The following is a 27,642-nucleotide window of genomic DNA, read 5'->3' as shown; positions in this document are numbered from 1 at the left end:
TTGGTTGAGGCATTCCCAGCACACAGCAGCGGTGATGGTTCTCACACGAGCCGTAGGGGCCGGGGGCAACTTGGAAGAGGTGTTGGTGGTGCACACATCAGAAGTGGCGTTGGAGACAGGGGTTTCATGACCATGTTGTGGACTGATTTTTCTAGTCCCGCTCACACGACTGGTAATACTGCATCGATTGAAAGCGACAGGAGACAGCACTTGTCAACTATGCTTACAAATTACTTCTCGTCCCATATCGATGTTCTCCCTCACAGGTCATTCCCATTTGACTATTGGGCCGCTAAACTAGACGCCTGGCCTGAATTGGCCCAATATGCCTTACAGGAGCTCGTTTGCCCAGCTGCAAGTGTGCTATCGGAAAGAGTCTTCAGTGCTGCTGGATCAATCCTCACAGAAAAAAAGGACCCGTCTCTCGACCCAAAATGTGGATGATCTAACCTTCATTAAAATGAACCATGCATGGGTTTCCAAGGATTTTGTCACACCTTACCCTGATGACACATAGGGTGACAGAAAAATGGCTTGCTTTGGTCCACCTCTTCCTGGGACTTGACCTATTTCGCCATTTGCATCAGCTGAATGTCCAACATCAACATATGCCATTTTGTAAACCTCCCTAACTGGGCTGCCTCCTCCCCCCATGGCCGGGGTCACCACCTAGCGCACGCAACCGTGCGAGTGCCGTTGCCCTGGACAGGTGGGTGGGCCGAGTCTTGGGCGCTGGCACTGGCACAGGGTCCCTCATAGTGCAATCAAGTGTCTCTGATGGTGGGGGTGCACACCCGCCGTCAGACACACCGCCGTACTATGAGGGGCCCAGTGCCAGTACCGATGCCCACGAGTGTGCCCCCCTTGCTTGGGCAGGGCCCCAGCATTTGCAATGTTTACCTCTCCCTGCTCCTCTGCTGTGTAGTCTGGGCTGTAAAATCCTTCACTGGGACTGCCACTACAAATTTGGTGAACTGATAGAAGATGATGGTCAAGACGAAGCTATGCCCTGTCCCGCTGGCCGGGATCTAGCTTTAGATGATCAACGGCTTCCATTTCTTATGGACGTCGACTCGCAATGAGATGCAGTGGTGGTTTCTCATCAGCGTTCACAGTTTTTCTACCCACAGACGTGTGACATTCCAGTGCACATTTTTAAATGTGCCCTCTCATGGCAATCCAATTGAATCGCCTACGGCCTGTGGCTTCTGTGTTTTGCACTCCAAAGTTACGTGACAGATCATGATAGACAGTGAGCACCATGTTTACATCTCTCCCTGTGATCAAAATTGGATGGATATGAGTAACGGTGATGGGATCAACGGTACTGCGATACAGCAAGACTTTCTTCACAAACAAAGGTTTTTGCTGTCTCCACACACTAATTAATTGAGGGTCAGCATCGCCTCTGAGAATTGTGACGGAAGTTTTTCCCGTGAATAGTAATTCCTAGATTTCTGCAATCGCTAGACTTTATGTCAGTAATTGTATGCATCTCATTTCCTATTGCGGAAAGTCTGGACTGTCTTACTGAGGCAGAAATATAAATGAAGATTAAAAAATAGCACCAAAACTGTATACTGGTCTACGCTTCAAATACATTTCCTTTTTTCTACTTTTTAGATTGTTGTCTAACCCATACTGAGAACACGGAGATTTTAAATGTTTAAACTATGCTATACACTCACTGGCCACTTTATTAGGTACACCATGCTAGTAAGGGGTTGGACCCCCTTTTGCCTTCAGAACTGCCTCAATTCTTCGTGGCAGAGATTCAACAAGGTGCTGGAAGCATTCCTCAGAGATTTTGGACCATATTGACATGATGGCATCACACAGTTGGCGCAGATTTGTCGGCTGCACATCCCTGATGCGAATCTCCCGTTCCACCACATCCCAAAGATGCTCTATTGGATTGAGATCTGGTGACTGAGGAGGCCATTTGAGTACAGTAAACTCATTGTCATGTTCAAGAAACCAATCTGAGATGATTCGAGCTTTATGACATGGCGCATTATCCTGCTGAAAGTAGCCATCAGATGTTGGGTACATTGTGGTCATAAAGGGATGGACATGGTCAGCAACAATACTCAGGTAGGCTGTGGCGTTGCAACGATGCTCAATTGGTACCAAGGGGCCCAAAGAGTGCCCAGAAAAAATTCCCCACACCATGACACCACCACCACCAGCCTGAACCGTTGATACAAGGCAGGATGGATCCATGCTTTCATGTTGTTTACGCCAAATTCTGACCCTACCATCCGAATGTCGCAGCAGAAATCGAGACTCATCAGACCAGGCAACGTTTTTCCAATCTTCTACTGTCCAATTTCGATGAGCTTGTGCAAATTGTAGCCTCAGTTTCCTGTTCTTAGCTGAGAGGAGTGGTACCCAGTGTGGTCTTCTGCTGCTGTAGCCCATCTGCCTCAAAGTTCGATGCACTGTGCGTTCAGAGATGCTCTTCTGCCTACCTTGGTTGTAACGGGTGGCAATTTGAGTCACTGTTGCCTTTCTATCAGCTCGAACCAGTCTGCCCATTCTCCTCTGACCTCTGGCATCAACATGGCATTTCCGGCCACAGAACTGCCGCTCACTGGATTTTTTTTCTTTTTCGGACCATTCTCTGTAAACCCTAGAGATGGTTGTGCGTGAAAATCCCAGTAGATCAGCAGTTTCTGAAATTCTCAGACCAGCCCTTCTGGCACCAACAATCATGCCACGTTCAAAGGCACTCAAATCACCTTTCTTCCCCATACTGATGCTCGGTTTGAACTGCAGGAGATTGTCTTGACCATGTCTACATGCCTAAATGCACTGAGTTGCCGCCATGTGATTGGCTGATTAGAAATTAAGTCTTAACACACAGTTGGACAGGTGTACCTAATAAAGTGGCCAGTGAGTGTATATACCTGCTATCCAGTGATAATGTACCCTTTCTCAACTTTGTACAATCTGGTCAAATCCATGCTGGGCCTGAGAACGTCTGAGCCTGCCTCCTGATCTATATACATAGGTTTTTAATGTGTAAACAATGCTACATATATACGTGTTATCCGGTGAAACTGTACCCTTTATCAACTTTCTAGAATCTTGTCGAATCCATACTGGGCCTGAGAACGGCTGCCGAGCTGTTAAGCAAGCTACAGCACCTTTGTTTTGGACATGTAATTTTTTCATTTTGTCAGGAATGCCAGTTAGGCCTAATTCCGTAATTGCGGTTGACCTGCACTTACTGGGAAATCATCGTTCGCGGGGAATAATTGGAATCACAGATCCCCATCACTAACGGTGTTCAGCGGGTTATCAGCACCTGTAAGCGACAAAAGCTGGTCCTTTCAGTGTAGCGCGCATGCAGCCCCGGACATGTAAGGCCATGATAGACCTGATATTGCTCGACCTCGCGTGCCAGAGCCTCGCGTATCCCTCTAATAAGCTTGATGTGTACCGCGGGGGCATGCCGGAGTCACGTTCGTTAACGGAATAAAGCTGACAAATCGCTAGCACAACTACAAACGGACATACCACACCACACACAGAATCGACAAAGCTTTCAATGTGTGCATCTTTTCTTGAGGTGGCATGGTAGTGGTTTCCCGGGTGGATTCCAATGAAGCCGCAGGCTCCACTCCTGGTGGTGCCCTTTTGGACATTCCTTTAAGGTTCAGCTTTGCAATCATACTGCCCCCCGGAAAGCAAACGCTGTTTGGATGTTCGTGGGAATAACGCCGCCCGATCACCAGTTGGCATAATTTATTGGTGGGAAGTCCGACGGTATATGATCGTGTTCGATTTCATTTTTTTTTTTGGTTTGTTTTTTACATTTTTAGTACAGCCTTTCTTGCCTTCATTAAGGGCATGACAAGCCTATATCTGTGTCTCGTCCACCTCCTGCTTTTACTCCTCCACCTCTTTTCTAAATGTAGTTGCCCTTTTCCATATGTTATTTTTGTCTTCTGAGCATTTTGTCGGCTTTGGGACACCGTTTAAGGTGTTTTGTAATTGTTTTCTATGTGTTTGTATGTGTATGTCTGCCATTGTTTTCAATGTGGTTCGACGAACATTCAACAAACTTGCCTCCTGTGCGACGAACCAAAACACTAGTGGGGTGGCTCAACACTACTCCTGATATATAGACGTACATTGTTAATGTTTAAACTATGCTATATATACCTGCTATCTGCTGATACTGTACACTTTGTCTACTTTTTATATTCTTGTGTAATCCATACTGAGCTTGTGAGCGTCTCTGTGTGACTGATGGAATATATATGGAGATTGACAATTATCCTTTGACTGAATAGAGCTGTACGCTTCTGATACAGTGCCATATATCTGATATTATTTTGTGTCTATTTTGTGCTAAATTTGGAAGTTTGGTGGAAGAGGCTGCAGACGTGGGGGGGCCAGCTGGTGCTGATGGTAGTGGTGCATCTGCTGGTAGTTGCAAAAGTACAATAGCAGCTAAGGCAGGAGGTGTTGAGCCTGCGTCAGGGTCTGGCTCCAGAATGCCTGGAAGGCTACCTTTTCTGGGAGTAGGTTAACCGCTTTTAAAGCCAGAGCATGGGGAACTGGTTTGGGCTTACATTGCCGAAACAGACTCCAGCAAATATGCCCTCCTCTTCTGAAGTTTCAAAAAATGCAAGCACTGAGTCGTCAAGTGCTGGCTCCTGGTCATGAAGAACCCCTTTCCTTGTGTCCTGCACCCCCACCCAAAGTGAATGATGCAGCAGGCCACACTTCACATTAGTCCATGTAGCTCTATCATACCATGTCTGGATTATCAAGTCAAATCGTGAATTTCCCAGTCCAAGATGAATCTGACATGGAGTGTGGGTGGCCAGCCAGGGCAGTGGAGTTAATCGTTACCGGGCCGATGTCTCACAGGGATGTATCACGGTGGTGGTGACCTGTTCCGTGGCCCTGGGCGTCCATGCAAAGGGGTAAATTACGTTTATAGGAGAATGATACGTGATTCCACCTGTGGTTTCTGATTAGATTGACCAGCGCTGCAGTGGCACTTCTCTGGGACAGATGTTATGGTGCAGGTAAGATGTAGAAGCCCGCTGCACAGGTAGGGCCGTTGTCGCAGGGCAGATGAAAGAGTTGGTAGATGGTGTGCAGTGCAGGATGTAGCAGAGCCATGCGCCAGGCGAAAGAGGACAGACACAGTCGTGCAGTTCCTTTACCTGGACTTGGTAAATGCCGTCCAGGACCCAGAGTACAGATGGAGGAGTTTGTCAGCCTGGAAGCCAATTTGGAATTCTCTCTCTGCAGATAGGTAGTGTGGCCTCCGTTCTAGCGCTTATCTGAGGTACTCGCAGTGCTGAGTTCAATGAAGTTACCCCTGTTGACTCTCTCTTGGAACTTTCTCACATGGCAGGCAGCCGTAGCCTTTTCCTTCTGGCTCCCACACGTCGCTGCTGGGGCCTCCGAGCCTTAGTTGGGTACAGAGCATTTACAGCTGCTACTTCCTCCGGTTTCTGTTGCTGGAACGTCAGTGTCCCTACAAAATCGGAGACCGGAATCCAGACCATGCGCTCCAGCTAGGAGTGAGCCTTAACTCTGCTCATCCTCCAGCTCCCCTTCTCACGTCCACACACTTCCCCTTCCCTTCACAGACTGCCCTAACTTCCCTCCTCCCGACTACAGAGAGCAGCTCCTCAGCAGTCAGGTTCAGAGGTCTCCCTGCTGGCCTGGAGTGGGAAATGTGTTGTGTGTTGGTTTAACTGCTAGAGAGATCCTTCGTTGCTCCCAAGCATGACATCACACTCCCTAGGAGGAAGGTTATGCCACTGTGGCGACTGTACTCCTGGGGGCGCCACAAGTGCACTGATGCCCAGCCACTGCTAGATGATTCTGCTGGTAAATAGACCCAGACCACTACATTCCCCTCGCACTCTACACAGCCAGAATCTCACCCTGATGAAACTCAGGTTACCCTTCCCATATACTGTACCACCTTACACGGTGACAAAGAGGAAGGTGCAGATGAAAGTGCAGGTTCGGCCCACCCGCCGTCAGGCACACCGCTGTACTATGAGGGGCCCTGTGCCAGTACCGTCGCCAACGAGTGGGCCCCCCCTGCTTGCTCAGGATCACAGCACTTGCAAAGTTGAAATACTTACCTCTCCTTGCTCCACCGCCATGACGTCTTCCGCGTTTCCTGACAGTGATATTCTGATCAGAGAGCGCAATGACATCACATCTGTACGCCCAGACTAGTACAGGGATTCCCTAGCGAGGAGACTTATTTGAGGAGACTTATTTAATGGTTTTCAATGTTGGGACAGCAATTTTTGGGGCGCACTATACTCTGGAGAATGATATATGGGGCCTATCATAGACTGGAGCATTCCAAAGGTGGACCTCAGACACTGGAGCATTAGAAATGGGGCCCATTATATATAGAGCATTATTTGGGCCCATAAGACAGAGTAGCTTCATCCATGGGGACCAACATATACTGTAGCATTATGTGGAGCTCATCATATACCGTTTCAAACATTATATGGGACCAGTGATTCTGTATGGATAAATATATGGGCCTCATTACTCTGTATAGCGCACTATGCGGTGGCCATAATACTGTATGGAGTAATATACTGTCCGTTTTTGGAACTATTGGAGAATTTAAAATGGATATCAGTCATGAGATGTAAAAATAGAAGTATTTTTCATTGTACTATACCGCTATTTCTCTGTCATATCGGAGCATCATGAGTTGTGCTATGTGTTAAAGGGGCGGTCTTTGGCCCAGGGCACATGAAAACCTGGAGCCAGCCCTACCCCCCCACAAATTTAGCCAAATAACCCCCATTTTTCAGTGCGTAACTAGTATTATGAAGTAAATTAAGGTTGAAATGCTTCAGTAATAAGAATTGATGTTTTTGGCATTTAAAAGGGCACTGTAGGTGTGTTTCCTGTCCTCCACTCCCTGCCGACTTTGCTTCCCCATTGACTTGCATTGGGTTTCACGTTTCAGTCGGCCTTCGACTTTTCACAATAATCGGCCGATTTCGTTCGACCCGACTTTTGCGAAAGTCGGGTTTCATGAAACCCGACTCGACCCGAAAAAAGGCCAAGTCGCTCATCTCTAGTTTAGATATGTGGTGAGCACTTTGAACCCCCAAGTGTTTAAAGTTTATAATGAAGAGGCATGAAAATAAAAAATCATTTTTGTCAAAAAAAAAAAAAAAAAGATTTTTAGCCCCCAATTTTTTTATTTTTTATTTTCACAAGGGTAACAGGAGAAGTTGGACCCAAAAGTTGTTGTCCAAATTGTCCCGAGTATGCTGGTATCCCATACGTGGGAGAAAACTACTGTTTGGGCACACGGTGGGGCTCGGAAGGGAAGTAGTGACATTTTAAAATGCAGACTAAGAGATGGAATGGTCTGTGAGCGTCATGTTGCGTATGCAGAGCACCTCATGTACTTAAAAACAGAAGAAACCCCCACAAGTGACCCCATTTTAGAAACTAGACCACCCAAGAAACTTATCTAGATGTGTGGTGAGCACTTTGAACCCCCAAGCATTTCACAGAAGTTTATAACGTAGAGCCATGAAAATAAAAAAATCATTTTTTTCCACAAAAATAATCTTTTAACCCCCAAATTTTTATTTTCCCAAAGGTAACAGGAGAAATTTGACCCCAAAAGTTGTTGTTCAATTTGTCCTGAGTACACCGATACTCCATATGTCGAGGTAAACTACTGTTTGGGTGCACGGCAGAGCTCGGAAGGGAAGGAGCGCCGTTTGACTTTTTCAACACAGAATTGGCTGGAATTGAGATTGGACGCCATGTCGCGTTTGGAGAGACCCATGTACCTAAACAGTGGAAATCCTCCCCCAATTCTAATTCCAACCCTAACCACAACCCTAACCCCAACACACCCCTAACCCTAATCCCATCCCTCACTTTCGTCCAACCCTCACTTTAGCCTAACAGTAAAACTTAACCCTAACAGTAACCCTAACTTTAGCCTAAAAGTAACTGTAACCTCAACTTTAGCCTAACAGTAACCATAACAGTAACCCCCAACTTTAGCCTAACAGTAACCCCCAACTTTAGCCTAACAGTAACCCCCAACTTTAGCCTAACAGTAACCCCCAACTTTAGCCTAACAGTAACCCCCAACTTTAGCCTAACAGTAACCCCCAACTTTAGCCTAACAGTAACCCCCAACTTTAGCCTAACAGTAACCCCAACTTTAGCCTAACAGTAACCCCAACTTTAGCCTAACAGTAACCCTAACTTTAGCCTAACACTAACCCTAGCTATAGCACTAGCCCTAACCTACCTTATCTGTTTTTTTACTTTAGAACAAGATCGCTGACTGGCACAGCTGTTGCCAGCAGCACTTGTCACCGTTTCTCCTCCAATCTTTCACTGATAGGAGTTCAGAGGAGAAACAGTGTTACTATGAGGTAGATCGCCAGGAAAGTTCTTTGCTACAACAAACTTTCCCAGTGATCTTTCTCATTGGCTGGTGTGACGCTGACATCATCAGGACCTGAACCATCAGGTCTCGATGAGGTTGGGGGGGGGGTCACAGGAAGCGTTGTGCGCCAAGATCCAATCGTTATAAGGTACGTGGGGGTTCCGATCAGCACAAAACCCTCGACCATAGACAAATGTCGGCACTGCACAAAGTCCTGCTAGCGCCATCATTTATCTACCGTCGGCGGTCATGTAGCAGATGAAGAGAATCAAGAAAAAGGGGTACAGAGAATGTCAACTAAAATGTCCACATTCACCATATTTACAGAAGCACAGTCATATTATGTGAACAAAGACCTTACCTCTGCTTTTATCACATGGTCAGGTAAAAAGAAAAAAAAAAAACAGAACAGCTGCTGTACCCACTGAAAATTTTGGAAAAGATATACAGCAATGTATATTCCCTTAAAGGGTATTTTCACACAATCAGTAAACGCTGCGTGTTGAACGCTGTGTACTTGCGCAGCGTCCCGATGTTACTGCATTAAGAAATCCAATGCCCACTATGTGTCCACAGACGCCTGCGGATCACCCACGGAGATGGACATGCGACGCATCTCCATCTCTGCAAGATAAATTTCATTGATAGAAGTGTATTGGACTGCACGGTTTAGTGAACAAATGTGGATTTTCCTGCATTCAATAGACAGCAACGCTTTGGACGCAGTGAACATGCGCTGCTACTTCCAGATCATCTGCACATACCCCAAGGTAACTGTCACGATCCATGTTTGGATTTGTGGCAGCTCTGATTCCTCTCAGTTTAAAACTTTTTTCCTTTCAGGCCATCGGGGGTTAATGTCAGTTCCCCCTTCCCCCACTGGCCTGCTGGTGTAATTGCATTGCTGCTGGCTTTGCTGATGTTTGGTGACCACTCACACATCCTTTAAAAGGTCACCTGTTGCATCAGCTGACTTGTTGGTGATACAGGTCCTTTCTGGACACCAACCTAGCAGGAGCAGCTAGCTCTCTAGTGTCTACCACTTTTGGTGTTAAGAGTCCTGTTGCTGTTGATATCTGCAGTGTGGAGGTTTGCAGAGGTGCATATAAGCCAAGTGCTGTATTTATGTTACCTCGTCCCGTCTGTGTCTGTTTCCCTCCCCCTGTGATTCTTATCAGCGTCCTATGCCGGCCAGTGCACTAGCGAGGGCAGTTTAAGGTGAAAGTTTAGGGACGAGGTATCCGGACGTCGGCAGGGGGAAGGACCTGCATAGGGTGTTAGGGGAGATCAGGGACAGACTCAGGTTGGAGCTCAGGAGATCACCTTCCATGATTCCCTATTGCCATGCCCTTCCTTTCCCCTGTTTCATTGGCGTTGTGTTGCTGTGTTGTTTGGTGACCGACCAATCATTGGGTCGTGTCACATTGGGCCAGTCACTACGCGACAATAACCCAGTCCTATCGTGTTCATTGCATTATCTTGACGAGTTAAACATGATATAACTGGTCCTTTACAGGGAATTTAGCACCAGGTTTTGTAACCTAATCTCAGCGCAGTATCATGTATGGGAAGAGATGTGTCACTTGCTGGGCTGCTTGCTTTAGTTTTAATAACAATCATTGTTTTATCAGCAGGATATTATGCTAGAGAACTAGTAAACCTACTGTAATGATGTCCTCCATATTCATGAGTTCATTTTATTCCTGACCCCACCACTGACTGGAGCATTATGCCCATGTATAAGCTGTCTATTAGTGTTGGGGGTTATACAGAGCACAGTAGAAAATTAGTAGATCTGCAGCAGATAATAGTCATGTTATCAAAATGACAGTAGACCAGTAAGTGACATCACTACAATACGGGTCTCTTCCCCTACATCATACTACTCTCAGAAGGGTGGGGGTAAAAACCTAGTGGCATGTTCCCTTTTACAATGACAACATCTGTAAACACTTAAAGTACCAAGACTGGAATTTTTAAAGTAGTTGGTAATAAATCCTACCTCAGATGTCGGTTTAGCTCTTCAACATAGTGCTTTTGGTCCAGAACAGTAGTAATTTCATCTGCTCTGTGAAAGTAGAAAGAAAAAAAAAAAAACCACATCAGAAACAAAACACCAATCGGCTTTTCACCCACTGCCGCATGTGATGGGAATATCGCTAATGAGATTAAACTTGGTGATCGATACTGACCGCAGAGCGGTCAGCACACATTAGGCACTGGCTGTATAATCTCAGCTAGGCATTTCAGACTCTGACATACAGCAGCATTTCAGAGAAAAACCTACTTTAAAAGCCGCGTATGCTGCCTTGGATTGACAGGTCTCTCCCTACATGTGCATACACGCATACAGGACCCGTCATTCCAAGGGAGCAGGCAGGAAGATGCTGCGGAGAACCACTGGTCTGACTAGTCTCCAGCGCAGCTTGGTCCCATGGGGCTTTAAAGTATTATTTTTCTCTGAAACACCGCAACGTTTCAGAGAGAGACAAACATGCCTGATGCATGCTGCTCCCCGATCACTGCAGAACAGCCAACAGAAATTGCTTTCTATCCTTCTATTAGTTGCTCTGCAGTGGACAGTTAGTCTCTATGCAGAGTAAAGGGCATGTCACACTAAGCGATATCGCTAGCAATATCGCTATAACTTCAGACGTTATAGCGATATTGCTAGCAATATCGCTGTGTCTGATACTTACCTCCGACCGCTCCCCCGCTGGTTATCGCTGATCGCGCGAAAACGTCCTGGACCGTTTCTCGTCGTCTGCTTCCTGCGGCGCTTCCTGCTGTGACGATGAGCGATGCGTGGAGCCGGGCGGGAGGACGTCAGGATCGCCTAGTGTGACAGGTAAGTAGCGATCCCCGACCCCTGCGATGTCTCTGGTGAGATCTGCCTGTGTGGCAGCTCACTAGCGACCACTTAGCGATGTACCAGCGATCCTGACCGCGTCATATCGCTGGTCGGGATCGCTGGTACATCGCTAAGTGTGACAGTACCTTAAGCACCTGTGGGGTTAAGGACTGGACATGTGACTATCAGAAGCACTAATTAGACAGACCCGACACATTGCTTTAGACTTTGAACACCAGGTAATGGCTCACTATGTAAGAAAATGTCCAACTACGTAAACTGCAATCATTTTTGGACAGGACTGCTTTTTTGCACCTGAACAATCTTACTAAAGACATTGATAGCATATGTCAAAGATTTATGCATATCAGTTAGCTCTACTCCGAGTTGCAGTATGTGGGGGTGCATTCACTGGGAAGGTGACCACTACTTGCCAAAAACTCAGCATGTCAAACTGGATTGTACAACATCATGCCAAGAAACACAAATTATGCCTTACTTAACCCATTCCTGCCACTGGACGAAACTGTACCCAAATTGCAAATATTTACTAAAAATACAGTGTACAGTTGCATCTGATGTATGGATGTACTGTAGAGTTTCACTGCCAGGAGGTAGGCAAGCATTAGGCAGTGTCCACACACAGGCATTGCAGTTTTGGTTCCAAATATGTGCAGGTTTATTGCTTTCCACAAGTTGCTTAGCACCAAAACAAACTAATAACTTGTCCAGCAACTAACAAAAGAGAAGAGACTCTAGCTACTCAAACATGGCTGAGCTAATCCTACCTCGGTCAAACAAAAAAGTTATATTTTATAGCAACCACTGATGCGTGCAGTTCTCTGTACATGGCCTGTGCAGACTCTTCTCAGAGATTTTGGCCCATCTTTCGCTCCAAGACACCTCCAGTCTGCTTCCCTAGCAGAGTGACTTAGATGAACACCTAGCCTATTATATGCAGAGCGAACCAGGTGAAATAATCAAAGACTGCAGTATTTAACTCTAGGCTACCACCTGGCATTGCTACATACCATCCCCCTCTGACCAAAGCTGAGGACTGGACATAATCTGCCAACACCCCAGTAGACTGTTGGAGGTCACTTTACCAAAACTAATTTTGTGAAGGGACTTAGCCAGTTTTGTATTGTCTCCTCTGAGACTACCTCCTGGTGGACCTCAGGAATTGTACAGGGCTTTAAATGGACCCAAGTGGGACGTTCATGTTTGATGACATGAATGTAACTTGGTTGTCTTTGGGAAGGTGACAAATTTCCTGCTGCTTTGACATCCTGAATGTTGGCTTCTGACTGTGTCAATAAGCAAGGGGTTTCTGGTGGGTACCTATCCCTACCAGGTTTAAGTAGGCTGCCATAAATTTATGGGAAAGGGCTTTCTTTTCCCAGGTCAGTGTACTTTATAGTCCTCTTCTACCACCTTACAGGGCCACTGTCATTTTTTATGGAACCTGTTCTCTCCTGTCGGCATAAAAACAAGAATTCACTCCATAGGTTTAAATTGTCTCACTTGAGCCAACCAATTATACCCCATGGATTGTGCCTTGAAGAGGTGCCCTTTTCCCTGGCCTATCACTTTAGTCCCTTGACAACAGATCCATTATATCTAGCAAATTACGGAAAACAATTATCTGCAATGTAAAGAAAACCATGAATGATGGATCTATAACTGCACTACAGAAGATTTAAAAGGAGATCCAGGATGTGATATATTGAAAACTGTGATTTTATTAGTCAGCACATTTAAAGTTTACAGACGTAACCCCTTAAGGACCAAGCCATTTTGTAGGTTAATGACCAGGCCTTAATTTTTAAATCGGACCACTGTCACTTTATGTGCTTATAACTCTGGAACGCTTCAACGGATCCCGCTGATTCTGAGACTGTTTTTTTCATGACATATTGTACTTCATGTTAGTGTTAAAAATTTCTTCGATATGACTTCCGTTAATTTATGAAAAAAAAAACAAATATGGTGAAAATTTTTAAAATTTTGCAATTTTCAAAATTTTAATTTTTATGCCCTTAAATCAGAGAGCAATGTCACAAAAAATAGTTAATAAATAACATTTCCCACATATCTACTTTACATCAGCACAATTTTGGAACCAAAATTTTTTTTGTTAGGAAGTTATAAGGGTTAAAAGTTGACCAGCGATTTCTCATTTTTACAACAAAATTTACAAAACCATTTTTTTTTTAGGGACCACCTCACATTTAAAGTGAGTTTTGAGGGGTAAATATAACAGAAAATACCCAAAAGTGACACCATTCTAAAAACTGCACCCCTCAAGGTGTTCAAAACCACATTCAAGAAGTTTATTAACCTTTTAGGTACTTCACAAGAATTGAAGCAATGTGGAAGGAAAAAAAATGAACATTTAACTTTTTTTCCCCAAAATTTTTCTTCGGACACAATTTTTTAAAATTTTGCCAAGGGTTTCAGGAGAAAATAAAACCACAATATTTGTTGTGCAATTTCTCCTGAGTACACTGATACCCCATGTGTGGAGGAAGATCAATCTTTAGGCGCATGGAAGTGCTCAGAAGGGAAGGAGCATCGTTTGAGATTTTGAATGTCAAATTGGCTGGAATCGACAGCGGACGCCATGTCGCGTTTGGAGAGCCCCGATGTACCTAAACAGTGGAAACCCCCATAAGTGACCCCATTTTGGAAACTAGACCCTCAAGGAACTTATCTAAATGTGTCGTGAGCACTTTGAACTCCCAAGGGATTCACAGAAGGTTATAACGTAGAGCCGTAAAATTAAAAAATCATTCCCCCCCAAAAAAAAATACCGTATATACTCGTGTATAAGCCGACCCCCCTAATTTTGTCACAAAAAACTGGGAAAACTTATTGACTCGCGTATAAGCCTAGGGTGGGAAATGCCGAAGCTACTGGTAAATTTAAAAAATAAAAATAGATATCAATAAAAGTAAAATTAATTGAGACATCAGTATAATACTTATAATGCTGCACACTGACCGGCCCCGTATAATGCTGCACAGTGAGCGGCTCCGTATAATGCTGCACAGTGAGCGGCCCCGTATAATGCCGCACAGTGAGCGGCCCCGTATAATGCCGCACAGTGAGCGGCCCCGTATAATGCTGAACAGTGAGCGGCCCCGTATAATGCTGAACAGTGAGCGGCCCCGTATAATGCTGAACAGTGATTGGTGGCCCCTTATAACGCTGCACAGTGATTGGTGGCCCCTTATAATGCTGCACAGTGAGTGGCCCCAATGCATTCTCAAATTGCACAGGTAGCTAAGGTAATCCAGTCATTTAGCTGCTGCCGCTGCCTCAATTAAAAAAGAAAACCTATATACTCACCTCGTCGCTGCTGCTCATCAGCGTTGCCGGCTCTTAAGTGACTGTTCAGGCAGAGGGCACGTGCTAACTACGTCATGGCGCCCTCTGACCTGAACGTCACTGCCAGAAGACGCAAGACAGCAGAGCGACGTGCAGCGGTGGAACGGGGGACAGGTGAATATGGCTCCCCCCGTCATACTCACCTCTCCTGGCATGTCTCTGCAGCCCCCCGTGCTTGTTCCATGTTGGCGGCGTGCTGTTCTTCCTGCTTTCTGCGGTCACGTGGTACCACTAATTAAACTCATGTATATGCGCATATTCATGAGTTTAATGAGTGGTACCACGTGACCGCTGAAAGCAGGAAGAACAGCGTGCCGACAACATGGAACATGCACGGAGGGCTGCAGAGACATGCCAGGAGTGGCGAGTATGATCTCCGACACCCCCCGCTCCCTCTCCCTGGCCGACCCCGGTATATGACTCTCGTATAAGCCGAGAGGGGGACTTTCAGCCCCAAAAAATGGGCTGAAAATCTTGGCTCATACGCGAGTATGTATTTTTTCACCCCCAATTTTTATTTTCCCAAGGGTAACAAGACCCCAAAAGTTATTGTGCAATTTGTCCTGAGCACGCTGATACCCCATATGTGGGGGTACACCACTGTGTGGGTGCACAGCAGAGCTCGGAAAGGAAGGAGCGCTGTTTGACTTTTTCCAACGCAAAATTGGCTGGAATTGCGATTGGACGCCATATCGCGTTTTGAGAGCCCCTGATATACCTAAACAGTGGAAACCCCCCCACAAGTGACCCCATTTTGGAAACTAGACCTCCCAAGGAGCTTATCTAGATGTGTGGTAATCACTTTGAACGCCCAAGTGCTTCACAGAAGTATAAAACGTAGAGCCCTGAAAATAAAAAAATCATTTTTTTTTTTCCACAAAAATGATCTTTTTGCCCCCAAATTTTTATTTTCACAAGGGTAACATGAGAAATAGGGTCCCTAAAGTTGTTGTGCAATTTATACCGATACCCCATATGTGAGGGTAAACCACTGTGATCGCCTTACTGCGATTTTTGGGAGGCAGAATGCACAAATACACAAAAGGTGAAGAATTGGTTTTATTTTTTACACTGTTCCTCGTGCGGTATTATTGATTAGGTGACTTTATTCCTCAGGTCGGTGAGATTACAGTGATATCAGATTTAAACTTTTTTTATGTTTAGCTTCTGTCACACACTAAAAGACGCTTTTTTGGAAGAATTTTTTGTAAGAAATGTTTGCATCGCCGTTTTTTGAGAGCTATGATTTTTCTATATTTCGTCCGACAGAGTCATGTGCAGGCTTGTTTTTTTGTGGGACGAGCTGACGTTTTTACTGGTACCATTTTGGGGCGCACAACATTTTTTGATTGTTTTCTATTCCAATTTTTGTGGAGGCAGAATGAACAAAAACCAGCAATTCAGGAATTGTTTTTTTTTTTTCTCCATTCCACATGTGGTAAAATTGGTAAGGCAGTTTTTTTTCTTCGGGTAACTACGATTACAACGATACCTGATTTATATTTTTTTATGTTTTGGTGCTTTTTACACAAAAACTTTTATAGAAAAAAATATTTTTCCATCACTTTATTCTGCAAGCTATAACTTTTATTTTTCAGTCGATGGAGCTGTATGGTGGCTTGTTTTTTGCAGGAAAAGATGACGTTTTCAGCGGTACCATGTTTATTTATATCCTTCTTTTTGATCATGTGTTATTGCACTTTTTCCAAGCGGTATGAGGATACCGCTTGGAAAAAGTATAATTTGCTACTTTTGTGTTTGTTTTTTTTACGGCGTTCACTGAAGGGGTTAACTAGGTGACACTTTTATAGATGGGATTTTTACGGACTCGGCAATACCAAACATGTGTTTTTCTATTTTATTTTTTTTACATAAAAATGTGTATTTAATAGGGGATTTTTTATTTTTTAATATTTAAAAAAAAAAAAAAATGTTTTTTTTTTTTTTTTTTTTTTTTACCTAGTACCTTTATGGGACTTTCACTTTCATTGCAGGTATAATACATTGCAATGTTCCAGCATTGCAATGTATTATACCCTATGCTGAAAGCTGCTGAGACCATGCTGTGAATGCGCAGCTGGATGACCCAGAGGTTGTCATGACAACCTCCGGGTCATCATGGCACAGATCAGGCCCGGTGATTACATTGCAGGGACGCGGATCTGATGCAGAAAGATCCCCCCGACCCTCTGCCTCGCCCCTGAAAGCTGCGATTGCGTTCAATCTCAGAAGTCAGGGGGTTAACAGCCAGGGGTCCCTGCACCCCTTGCCGTGCCTGTCAACTGCCGGCACTGAACTGTCACTGCGTGTTCACACGCCGCGACAGTTCAAATGCATGACGTGCACAGTCTGTCATGATGCGGTAAATTACACCCAGCCATGACGGACTGTGGACGTCCATAGACGTTAAGGGGTTAATCAGGACAAAAAAAAAAAAAATGAACTGATAAAAAAAAAAAAAAAAAAAAAAAGAAAAACATGCAAACACACATTTGGCAAGGCTATGTTTGTAATAACCTGTACTAAAAAAACTATATAATTTTTCATGCCATATAATGAATACAGTTTTAAAAAACTAAACACAATATGCCATAACTTTTGTTAACCCCTTAAGGACCAAGCCACTTTGTAGGTTAATGAACAGGCCTTAGTTTTGAAATCTGACCACTGTCAATTTATGTGCTTATAACTCTGGAAAGCTTCAACGGATCCCGCTTATTCTCATTTTGTTTTTTCCTGATATATTGTACTTTATGATAGTGGCAATATTTCTTCAAAATTTCTTGGGTTTATTTGTGAAAAAAACTGTAAATTTGGCAAAAATTAGAAAATTTCAGTTTTCAAACTTTTAAATTTGTTGCCCCTTAATGAGAGCGTTATGTCACACAAAATGGTTAATAAATAACATTTCCCACATGTCTACTTTACATCAGCACAATTTTTAAAATATACATTTTTTATGTTAGGAAGTTATAAGGGTTAAAACTTGACCAGTCATTTCTCATTTTTCCAACAAAATTTTCAAAATCTTTTTTTTAAGGGATCACCTTATATTTGAAGACACTTTGGGGGCCTATATGACAGAAAATACCCAAAAGTGACACCATTCTAAAAACTGCACTCCTCAAGGTGTGCAAAACCAGATTCAAGAAGAATTGAAGCAATGTGGAAGTACAAATTAACATTTAAATTTTTTCACAAAAATTTTACTTCAGACACAATTTTTTAATTTTGTCAAGGGTATTAGGAGAAAATGAACCACAATGTTTGTTGTGCATGTGTGGTGGAAGACCACTCTTTAGGGCTCGGAAGGGAAGGAGCATCAATTGACGTTTTGAATGTAAAATTGGCTGGAATCGAGAGGGAACGCCATGTCGCGTTTGGAAAGCTCCATATGCACCTAAACAGTGGTAACCCCTCATAAGTGAACACATTTTGGAAACTAGACCCCCACAAGGAACTTATCTAGGTGTGTGGTGAGAACTTTGAATGCCAAGTGCTTCACAGAGGTTAATAAATTAGAGAAGTGAAAATAAAAAATTATTTTTTTCCACAAAAATATTTTCGCCCCAAATTTTTTATTTTTCAAAGGGTAACAGGAGAAATTGGACCCCAAAAATAATTGTACAATTTGTCCCGAGTACACGGATACCCCATATGTGGCGGTAAACCACTGTTTGGGAGCATGGCAGAGCTCAGAAGGGAAAAAGCGCCGTTCGACTTTTTCAACGCAAAATTGGCTGGAATTGAGATTGGACGCCATGTTGCACTTGATGTACCTAAACAGTGGAAACCCCCCATAAGTCACTCCATTTTGAAAACTAGACCCCTCAAGGAATGTATTTAGATGCATGATAAGCACCTTGAACCCACAGGTGCTTCACAGAAGTTAACAGAGCCGTGAAAATTAAAAATCACATTTTTTCTTTAAAAATCATCATTTAGCACAATTTTATTTAATTTAACAAAGGTAGCAGGAGAAAATGGACCCCAAAAATTGTTGTGCAATTTCTCCCGAGTTTGCCGATACCCCATGAGTGGAGGAAGACCACTGTTTGGGGGCGCACGGCAGGACCCGAAAGGGAAGGAGAAAGGTTTGACTTTTTTTTTTTTTTTTTTTTTTTTAACACAAAATTAGAGTCATATTTAATATTTTGTGTGACTTCCATGAGCTTGAAGTACTGCATCCATGCGGTTCAGCAATGATTCAAACGATTTATTAATTAAGTCATCAGGAATAGCAAAGAATGCAGTCTTCCATGCCTCCCAGAGTTCATCTAGATTCTTTAGTTTTGTCTTCCAAGCTTCCTCTTTCATCCTACCCCAAACATGCTCAATGATGTTCATGTCTGGTGACTGGGCTGGCCAGTCCTTGAGCACCTTGATCTTTTTTGCCTGGAGGAACTTTGTTGTAGAGATGGATGTATGAGATGGAGCACCATCCTGCTGCAGAATTTGACCCCTTTTATGATTTGGAATATAAGAGGTAGCTAATACTTCTTGATATTTTAGGCTATTCATATTGCTTTCCATCTTGCAAATGTTTTGCACACCCCCATACTGAAAGTAACCTCAGACCATGATCTTTCCTCCACCAAATGTAACTGTTTTCTGGGTGTATTTTGGATCTATACGGGCTCCAGTAGGTCTGCTGTAGTAATTGGAGCGGCTGTTGGTGTAATTCTACTGAAGATTCATCAGAGAAATCCACCTTCTGCCACTTTTCCAGTGTTCATCTGTTTAGCAGGTTGTGGGACTTTGCAAATGCCACACGGTTTTTTTATTTGCCTTTTATTTAGTGCTGGCTTCTGGGCGCTGATTCGACCATGGAAGCCATTTCGAGACGGAATCCTACAAACTGTTCTAGTTGACACAGGGACTTGAGGTGACCAGGCCTGTTGGAGCTCTGCTGCAGTGGAAGAGTGGCTTGCTTTGGATTTTCTAATCAACAAACATTCCTCCTGAGCAGTTGGGGTTTCAGCTTTCAAAAGAATATTTTATACAAACAATGGATGAATTTAACGTCAGGTTATAAGCTTTTATTTACATAACATGGATAAGCGACATAACTTGTCAGGGAGTGTACAAAAAAAAAAAAAAATAATAAGTCAAAGCCGATCGAGGCATCTACTACAGAAAGCAAAATCAATTATGCAACAACCATTGTTACATTCAATCACTTATTACCTTCTACTCAACCAGCCCTGCATCAAGGTGTATCCTCAAAAAAAACGGAGCGATTACGAGGCATAACCCCGGTGAGCACAACCGCCATGGGCCCCTGGCTAAGCCTATAAAGAAGCTGCCCAGCAGCCATATCACGGTTTTAAATAAGGATTTTTATCCACCTCCAAAATTTGTCAACATCATCAAATATTATAAAATCCATGCACGGCAAAAAAATCTAAAAACCGACACGCGAATTCCCCGAGATTTTACAAAAAAAACAAAAAAAATAGGCAAGATGGCGGGCCAATTTATATCATTGTCATTCAAAAATCTCAGAGTCTTGCCTTTAGGTATTGTTCCCAAAAAGAACCCGGAAATATCGGCTAATACACCACCGTTCCAACCTTAAAGAACCCATACATGCAGCGGGGCCTTCCGCCCAGGGCTGTGGAGTCGAAGTCGGAGTCGTGCTCATTTTGGTGGAGTCGGAGTTGGAGTCGGTATAAAATGGACCGACTACGACTCCTAAAATATATAATAAATTGGGTACAGCAGTTCAATGCAGAATGTGCTGAATATTTTTTCATAGGAATTTGGGAAAGTTATGAAATGCCCTATAAAAGGCTGTTCTAATCCTGATCTAAGGCTACATTCACACACAGCATTTTTGCTGTGTTTTTTGTGGATACGTTTTTCAGCTGCAAAAGCCGATCAGATTTTTAAAAAAAACGCATCACCTGAAAGGTTTTCGAGCTCATAGATAATGTTTTCAATATCAAAAGCAGATTAGAAATCTGCTCTATCCATTTATCCATATCTGTCTCCATATCTTATCTGTACCAAAAAGAATGAAAGCTGGGTAGCACACAGACTAACACTTCCTGCCAGGCAAAGGAGGAGGAAAGAGCGTCTCAAACATCATTAACAAGATATTTTGTAAGTGACAAAGTTACTGTAACAATGACAGCAGATATGTCTAAAAGACAGCTCATACAGCTTGTTGTGAAGGACGGTGTACCATTATCATTATTTGCACGACCAGCTTTTACAGCTCTTAATAGAGAAATGGCCCCCAAACTTGGTGTTTCTCTGGAAAGAGAAAGTATTAGAAAATTAGTGACTGAAGAAGCCCTTAAACAAAAGGAAGATCTTAAAAAGACTCTCAAAACACGCTTCATGTTTCTTAAAATGGATGCCTGCACACGTCACAGAGTGAACTATTTTGCCATCAATGTTCGATATGTTTGTGACAACAAAAATTGTTACCAACACGCTGGCAGTAAAAGATACTAAAGCTCATCACAGCAGCCAGTTTCTCCAGGCGTTAGTGGAAAAAGTTCTGCAAGATTACAAACTCAAAAAAGAACAGGTTCATGCTATTGTAACGGACAATGCTTCAAACATAAGTACAATTACACTGATTAATGAGAGTAATGAACAACAGCTAGAAGAACATTTAGGATTCAGTATGTTTGAGATGGAAGGCCACAGTGCTGTTCATGTAACTGAGGAACAAACAGATATTACTACAGAAGAACAGCAAAATTATACTGTAGAAATAGATGATCTTGTTGAAGCTGCTTCAAAACACTTGCCTATTCATCACATGCGCTGTGTTGTGCACACGCTGCAGCTGGCAATAAGAGATAGTCTGCAAGAGGGACATGCTGGAAATCTGATTGGAAAAGTGAGGAAATTGGTTATTGCCGCCAGAACCCCTAAAATTGATTCCATCTTGAAGAGACGTGCTGGAAAAGAGCAATTGTTGATCAACTAAAACCGTTTCTTATAGATATGGCGAACCCTCAGGTAACCCTAAATGAAGGTCAATGGACACAGGTGGCTGAATTGAAGGAATTGCTTAATCACCCATTTACTGTGACTAAAAAATTACAAGCTGAGGATTTAACTCCTGGCATTTTCATGAGGGAGCGGAAGAACTTGCTATTTTGCTGTTTAATCGCAGATGGCATTTCTGCTTCAATGAAACGGAGAGAGACACCGCTATTGGAAAATAAAATTTTTCTGGCAGCTGTTTATGTGGACACAAGTCATCGTATATTGCTTGATGATCAACAGCTTACTAAAGGAAAAGAAGCTCTGACTGAGGTAGCAGTTAGGAAGAGTGGCCTACAGGAGGACTGCCAGGCCCAAGAGGACTCGGGTCCTGACAGTGCTACTGCGGCCATATCTTCATCCTCATCAGATGAGGAGTTTTACTTTGACAAGTATTTGTATGACATGGAGCAGGCAAAGCGTTGCCGCAAGGAAAAAGATTTCACTCTGTCTCCTATAGCAAGCAGACTGACCATATTTCAGCAAAATGTTTCACTTGTTCTCAAAGAAATAGAAAAATTCAACCGTTCCTCAAAACTGACATGAGGCAATTCCTTTATACCCGGAAATTGTTAGAGATGTTGCCCATGTGGTTACGGCTTTGCCTCCAACCCAAGTTACTGTAGAGAGGTTGTTCTCTAGCCTTAAAATTATTAGGTCAGATTTGAGGTCATCTATGAAGGAGGATCTGATGGAGGCAATTTTATTTCTTAGAACAAATCCATAGACTGCACAAATGTTATTTACTATGTCTTTGTTGAAAACTGTTTTCTGCCACTTATGGTTTATTACATAGGGATATATATATATATATATATATATATATATATATATATATATATATATATATATATATATATATATATACACACACACATACATACATACATTGGGGAAAAAAGTATTTAGTCAGTCAGCAATAGTGCAAGTTCCACCACTTAAAAAGATGAGAGGCGTCTGTGATTTACATCATAGGTAGACCTCAACTATGGGAGACAAACTGAGAAAAAAAAAATCCAGAAAATCACATTGTCTTTTTTTTTTCATTTTATTTGCATATTATGGTGGAAAATAAGTATTTGGTCAGAAACAAAATTTCATCTCAATACTTTGTGATATATCCTTTGTTGGCAATGACAGAGGTCAAACGTTTTCTGTAAGTTTTCACAAGGTTGCCACACACTGTTGTTGGTATGTTGGCCCATTCCTCCATGCAGATCTCCTCTAGAGCAGTGATGTTTTTGGCTTTTCGCTTGGCAACACGGACTTTCAACTCCCTCCAAAGGTTTTCTATAGGGTTGAGATCTGGAGACTGGCTAGGCCACTCCAGGACCTTGAAATGCTTCTTACGAAGCCACTCCTTCATTGCCATGGCGGTGTGCTTTGGATCATTGTCATGTTGAAAGACCCAGCCACGTTTCATCTTCAATGCCCTTGCTGATGGAAGGAGGTTTGCACTCAAAATCTCACGATACATGGCCCCATTCATTCTTTCATGTACCCGGATCAGTCGTCCTGGCCCCTTTGCAGAGAAACAGCCCCAAAGCATGATGTTTCCACCACCATGCTTTACAGTAGGTATGGTGTTTGATGGATGCAACTCAGTATTCTTTTTCCTCCAAACACGACAAGTTGTGTTTCTACCAAACAGTTCCAGTTTGGTTTCATCAGACCATAGGACATTCTCCCAAAACTCCTCTGGATCATCCAAATGCTCTCTAGCAAACTTCAGACGGGCCCGGACATGTACAGGCTTAAGCAGTGGGACACGTCTGGCACTGCAGGATCTGAGTCCATGGTGGCGTAGTGTGTTACTTATGGTAGGCCTTGTTACATTGGTCCCAGCTCTCTGCAGTTCATTCACTAGGTCCCCCCGCGTGGTTCTGGGATTTTTGCTCACCGTTCTTGTGATCATTCTGACCCCACGGGGTGGGATTTTGCGTGGAGCACCAGATCGAGGGAGATTATCAGTGGTCTTGTATGTCTTCCATTTTCTAATTATTGCTCCCACAGTTGATTTCTTCACTCCAAGCTGGTTGGCTATTGCAGATTCAGTCTTCCCAGTCTGGTGCAGGGCTACAATTTTGTTTCTGGTGTCCTTTGACAGTTCTTTGGTCTTCACCATAGTGGAGTTTGGAGTCAGACTGTTTGAGGGTATGCACAGGTGTCTTTTTATACTGATAAGTTTAAACAGGTGCCATTACTACAGGTAATGAGTGGAGGAAAGAGGAGACTCTTAAAGAAGAAGTTACAGGTCTGTGAGAGCCAGAAATCTTGATTGCTTGTTTCTGACCAAATACTTATTTTCCACCATAATATGCAAATAAAATGAAACAAAAACAGACAATGTGATTTTCTGGATATTTTTTTCTCAGTTTGTCTCCCATAGTTGAGGTCTACCTATGATGTAAATTACAGACGCCTCTCATCTTTTTAAGTGGTGGAACTTGCACTATTGCTGACTGACTAAATACTATTTTTCTCCACTGTATACACACACACACATACACACTATATATGTAATCGAAATTACATAGTGCATTACATGTTTACAATTTATTACAATTTTTTGTGTTCTAAAGTTGTATTCCAATAAATATTATGTTCTATCTAAATATCTTGATTATTTTATCATAAAAATGATTTAATGTCTGATGTTCACATTGTACTAGAATAAATTTTTCACTTAAATATAAGCAATATATGTGGGAGTCGGAGTCGGTGTAAGGGAAAATTGAGGAGTCGGAGTCGCAGGTTTGGCTTACCGACTCCACAGCCCTGCTTCCGCCTACTGCCTGTGCACCCCGAATGCTTCCATTTGTTGGACTGTAAGGTGGACCAGCTGTTTTTATTTCGACATGTGGCTGCTCCATCTTAGGCCTTTATTTCGAGTTTTACAGTACCTTCATAGACTGGGTAGTGCGATATGAAATAGGCAGCAATTCAACAAACTCACTACCTCGATGGCTTTTTGTTCGTCGGACCCTGTGACCCTCAACTATGCTCCTTCCTTCTCCGAAAGTTTAAGTTTATACCTTGGCATTTTGGAGTACCACCATCACAAAAGAAAGAAAAAAAAAAAAAAAGAAGGTGGTCATTGTACAACAGATGCAGTCTTTGCTAGGTTTGCTCAAATTTGCTTGTTGGGAAATACCAGTGGGCCGAGCTTTTTCGCATCGATTATCGTTGGCAACAAAGGGACCCACCCAGTCGGGCCACAGAATTAGATTCAACCGCTACCTAAAAGACCAATTGGTTAGTTTGGAGGACTTTCTTAGAATCCTACAATAGCCATGCATGTGTCATGTCACAGGAAATGCCAAGCAAGGATTTGGGTCTAGCCGTTGGTGGAAATATCGCAAACGGTTTTGTCTCAGTCTAGTGGTGGGTGAAGATCTCACTAATGGCTTTGTCGCAATCTACAAGAACCAATGGTGCAAAAGCAGCTAGCCGGACCTATGGACCTCAGTCACCTGGGGCCGCAACCCAGTTTTGTTGGAGATTTTTGCTATAGTAATATCAGTCGAACTTTGGGGTGACAATAGCTTAGTTACTCACCGATAACGGTGTTTCTCGGAACCCATGACAGCACCACGGAGAGAGGGGGTCCGCCCATCAAGGACAGGAACCTACAGACAAAAGAGCGGCACCTCTCCTCCGCCCCCAGTTGGTTACAGAGCATCAGAGGGTCTCCCGGTTAGTTAATAACAAAAGTATATACATAACATTATAATTTGTATACTTATAGAGAAACCTCGTGTCTAAGAACACACTCTACACACATTAAATCGTGCTCACCGCACACGTGAAAAAAGGGGGGGAATTAAGCGGGTGCTGTCATGGGTTCCGAGAAACACCGTTATCGGTGAGTAACTAAGCTATTCTCCCTCACCCATGACAGCACCACGGAGAGAATTTCAGAGATTGGTAGCTTAGGGAGGGACCACCGCCTGAAGGACCCTTCTCCCGAAGGTCAGGTCAGACGCAGAGGCTAGATCTAGGCGATAGTGTTTGAAAAAGATATTAGGTGTTGACCAGGTGGCCGCCTTACAGATCTGTTCTATTGATACCTCTGATCTTTCTGCCCATGAGGTCGCCATTGCTCTTGTAGAGTGGGCTTTTAGACCCTCCGGGATGGTATTCCCGCTGCATGAGTATGCCAGGGCAATCGCGTCTCTTATCCATCTTGCCAGGGTACTTTTGGATGCCCCGAGCCCCTTACGAGGTCCCTGGAAACACACAAAGAGAGATCATTCCTTCCTACATCCCTTGGTGGCCTCTAGGTAGTGCACTAAGCACCTCTTCACATCTAATGTGTGAAATTTCTCCTCTCCTCTATTCGTAGGGTTTGGGCAGAAGGAAGGAAGGACTACCTCCTGTGATCTATGGAAGTGTGTTGCTACCTTGGGCAAATATGCAGGGTCAGGTTTCAATATAATTCTATCCTCCATAATTTTAATGAATGGGGGTAATGCCGATAAGGCTTGAATGTCACTTACTCTGCGGGCCGATGTTAGGGCCACTAGCAGTATCGTTTTTAATGATAGGGTCTTTAGTGGAGCTGACTGAATAGGCTCGAATGGGGGTCCTGTTAGGGCTGACAACACTAAGTTCAGATCCCATGATGGTACTTTCTGGGTAGCTATTGGTCTAGACCTGGCTGCGGCCCTCATAAACCGTGACACCCAAGGGTCGCTCGCCACCTCCTGATTATAGAGGGCGCCCAGGGCCGCTACCTGTACCCTCAGTGTGTTAGTCGCTAGTCCCTGTTCTAACCCCCTTTGGAGGAATTCCAGGATTTTATCCATTTGTATTCCATCCTGAACCTTTGCCCCCGAACTGGATAGGAATTTTCTCCAGGTTCTACCATAGGCTTTGATTGTAACTGTTTTTCTACTTTTTTGTAACGTGGAAATTAGATTTTCTGAAAATCCTTTCTCCCTCAGCAGTGACCTTTCAAATTCCATGCTGTTAAATGGAGGTTCACTGCTTGGGGGTGTAGCACAGGGCCCTGCGATAGAAGGTCGGGGAGATCTGGTAGAACCCAGGGGTCGGTTACTGACATTATTCTGAGCCATGAAAACCATGTTCTTTTTGGCCAGAAAGGGGCTATAAGTATTACCCGAGCCCCCTCTTCCCTGACTTTCCTTATCACCGCCGGAAGGAGAATGGTCGGTGGGAAGGCATACAGTAGACCCCGTGTCCATGGGAGCATAAATGCGTCCAGGGTGTGAGGATTCCCTTTGGGATTTAGAGAACAGAATGTTTCCACTTTTTTGTTTTTGTGGTCTGCAAATAAGTCTATGTCTGGGGTTCCCCACATTTCCACAATCTTCTGAAAAACGGACTGATTTAGAGCCCACTCCCCCTGATGTAGTTGGGTACGGCTCAGAAAGTCTGCCGTTTGGTTCTCTACTCCCCGTATATGTAGCGCCGATAGGGACAGTAAGTTTTTCTCTGCTAACCCGAATATCTCGAAGGATGCCTCCATTAGCGTTCTGGACTTGGTTCCCCCCTGGTGGTTTATATAGGCCACTGTTACTCGGTTGTCCGAGAATATCTGGACATGATGGCCTTTTAATGCTGGCAAAAAGTGACTCAAGGCATAATTTACTGCTAGCAGTTCTTTTTGATTCGAGGAGGCTTTTAGTTCTTGACTTCTCCATCCCCCTTGAGCCACGCTGATGCCCATGTGTGCTCCCCATCCCACAGGACTGGCGTCGGTGGTAATTACATGTGTGATTTTGGCCTCCCAGGGGATCCCTTTGGACAAGTTGTTTTTGTCCTCCCACCAGGCTAGGGAAAGAATAGTTTTTGAACCTAGCGTAATATGATGTTCCAAGTGGTCTCCTAAGGTCCGCTGGTTGGTTAGGATATCCCATTGCAGATCCCTCATATGTATTTGTGCCCACTGGACCGCCGGCAAGCATGCAGAGAGGGACCCTAACAGGGACAT

At 43.7% G+C, this 27,642-nt stretch overlaps 1 protein-coding gene across 5 annotated transcripts in view; it reads right to left on the bottom strand.

Annotated features, from left to right (window-relative positions):
- RUFY1 (RUN and FYVE domain containing 1) overlaps positions 1–27,642 on the bottom strand; it is a 573,324-nt gene that overhangs the window by 375,365 nt on the left and 170,317 nt on the right. For all 5 annotated transcript variants that reach the window (XM_073573702.1, XM_073573703.1, XM_073573706.1 and 2 more), the window contains one exon: positions 10,443–10,508. In XM_073573702.1, the coding sequence (XP_073429803.1) occupies positions 10,443–10,508 (66 nt within the window). The remainder of the gene's footprint in view (positions 1–10,442; positions 10,509–27,642) is intronic.

This window comes from Dendrobates tinctorius, unplaced genomic scaffold (assembly GCF_039654945.1).
Source record: "Dendrobates tinctorius isolate UK_male_01 unplaced genomic scaffold, ASM3965494v1 ptg000036l, whole genome shotgun sequence".
Lineage (NCBI taxonomy): Eukaryota > Metazoa > Chordata > Amphibia > Anura > Dendrobatidae > Dendrobates > Dendrobates tinctorius.
Note: the sequence above shows the minus strand (reverse complement) of the source record. Positions and strands in the feature narration are given on the sequence as shown.